The sequence below is a fragment of the Talpa occidentalis genome, unplaced genomic scaffold (assembly GCF_014898055.3).
Source record: "Talpa occidentalis isolate TD23 unplaced genomic scaffold, MPIMG_talOcc4v2.1 talOcc4.15, whole genome shotgun sequence".
Taxonomy (NCBI): Eukaryota; Metazoa; Chordata; class Mammalia; order Eulipotyphla; family Talpidae; genus Talpa; species Talpa occidentalis.
Window position 1 is genome coordinate 7,846,895 of NW_023601543.1, and position 2,251 is coordinate 7,849,145.

A 2,251-nucleotide genomic window follows, 5' to 3' on the forward strand; every position below is an offset into this window, starting at 1 on the left:
ACGCCCGGTGCCCCTAGCGCCTGCGGCAGAAGCGGTGGGAGCAAATCCGTGCCGATAGCGGGGAGCTTTGTAGGGTGGACCGGAGCCTGGCCCCGCTGGGGTTTGGGGGGGCTGCAAAGTTGTATTCTGAACCGTGCGGGCGGCCCTCGGCCCCTTAGGTCCCCTATCCTGCTGTCGCACCCCCCTCACTAGTCGGTCATCTCCTCGAGTTTGATTCTTTCAAACTTTTTGAGACCCTAATTGGTGGTTTGTGAGAGGCTGTCCGGGACTCCCGCCTCTTGAATAAGTCTCCTCACGTCACCCGGCCGTAGAGGGGCGTGGGGGTGAACTCCCGTGCTCCCCGAACTTTTTTTTTCGAGCGGGGCTGAACGGGGGCTCCGAGATGATTGGCCAGGGCGCATCACGGCGAGTCTGTCAATCATCCGGCCTCCCGGTGGCGAGGGGCGGACCGAGCCCCAACCCCGGGGGATCCAAGCAGGTATATAAGGGACCGGGCGAGCGCCCGGCCAGACTGCGAAGGCTACCGGCTCCAGACAGCGCATCAGGTGCGAGCAGCCGGCTGACTTGGCGCCGAGCAGCAGCTCTTCGGGCGGCCGGCCCTGCCAGCCGACTCGCGGGCCCCCCGGCCCCCAGGCGCCCCTTCGACGGAGTCCCCGGGCATTTTCACCGTGGCCGCTCCTGCAGCCCCGGGCGCGCCTTCTCCTCCCGCCACTCTGGCGCATCTCATCCCCGCTCCCACGATGTACAGCCTGCTGGAGACGGAGCTCAAGAGCCCCGTGGGGCAACCACCCCAGCGGCGGGCGCGGGCCGCCTCCGCCGCCCCGGGCGGCGCTGGCAAGAGCGGCGCGAACGCGGGCGGCGGCGCGAACGCAGGCGCCGGCAGCGGCGGGGCCGCGAGTGGCGGGGGCGGGGCGGCGACCAGGACCGCGTGAAGCGGCCCATGAACGCCTTCATGGTGTGGTCCCGCGGGCAGCGGCGCAAGATGGCCCTGGAGAACCCCAAGATGCACAACTCGGAGATCAGCAAGCGCCTGGGCGCCGACTGGAAACTGCTGACCGACGCCGAGAAGCGGCCGTTCATCGACGAGGCCAAGCGGCTGCGCGCCGTGCACATGAAAGAGTACCCGGACTACAAGTACCGGCCGCGCCGCAAGACCAAGACGCTGCTCAAGAAGGACAAGTACTCGCTGCCCGGCGGCCTGCTGCCCCCCGGCGCGGCCGCCGCCGCCGCCGCCGCCGCCGCGGCCGCCGCCAGCAGCCCGGTGGGCGTGGGCCAGCGCCTGGACACGTACACGCACGTGAACGGCTGGCCCAACGGCGCGTACTCGCTGGTGCAGGAGCAGCTGGGCTACGCGCAGCCCCCGAGCATGGGCAGCCCGCCGCCGCCGCCCGCGCTGCCGCAGATGCACCGCTACGACATGGCCGGCCTGCAGTACAGCCCCATGATGCCGCCCGGCGCCCAGAGCTACATGAACGCCGCGGCCGCCGCGGCCGCCGCCTCGGGCTACGGGGGCATGGCGCCCTCCGCCGCCGCGGCCGCGGCCGCCGCCTACGGGCAGCCGCCCGCCACCGCCGCCGCCGCGGCCGCGCCGCCGCCGCCATGAGCCTGGGCCCCATGGGCACGGTGGTGAAGACGGAGCCCAGCTCGCCGCCGCCCGCCATCGCGTCGCACTCGCAGCGCGCGTGCCTCGGCGACCTGCGCGACATGATCAGCATGTACCTGCCCCCCGGCGGGACGCGGCCGACGCCGCCTCGCCGCTGCCGGGCGGCCGCCTGCACGGCGTGCACCAGCACTACCAGGGCGCCGGGACTGCGGTCAACGGCACGGTGCCGCTCACCCACATCTGAGCGCCCGGGCGCCCGCGCGCGCCGCCCCCGCCCGCCCTGCACCCCGAGTCGGGGCGCCCGGTCGTGTCGCTTCGCTTGCCTGGGACGGGGCCGGAGCCGAGGCTGGGGAAGAGCGAAAGTTTGGCTGCCGCTGTCGGGTTTGGGACAAAAGCCTCGAGCCCGCCCGAGCGGCGGAAATGGGACTTTGGAGAGCTGGCCGGCCCCGCGCCGCCGCCCCTCCCTCCCCTTTTGTAGGCTGGGGATCGCCGCGACTTGGGCCAGGAACAGCCGCCCCCGCCTCCTCCCGGGTCCCTGCGTTTCTCTCTGGCATTTGTCTCGTTAGTTTGCTGTTAGCCAACCCGTGAGTGGAGGGAGACTCCGAGGCGCTGGGGACGCCCCCGCCCGGGTCGCTTCGCCCCTGTTTT

General features: G+C 72.2%; 1 protein-coding gene across 1 annotated transcript; it reads left to right on the top strand.

The window, feature by feature from the left end:
* The first annotated feature begins 382 nt into the window (after positions 1–382).
* Positions 383–1,847, top strand: SOX3 (SRY-box transcription factor 3). The gene is given in 5 exon segments (XM_037512796.1): positions 383–478; positions 579–912; positions 915–1,583; positions 1,586–1,729; positions 1,732–1,847. Coding segments are annotated over 5 exon segments (1,359 nt in total).
* The last annotated feature ends 404 nt before the right edge of the window (positions 1,848–2,251 follow it).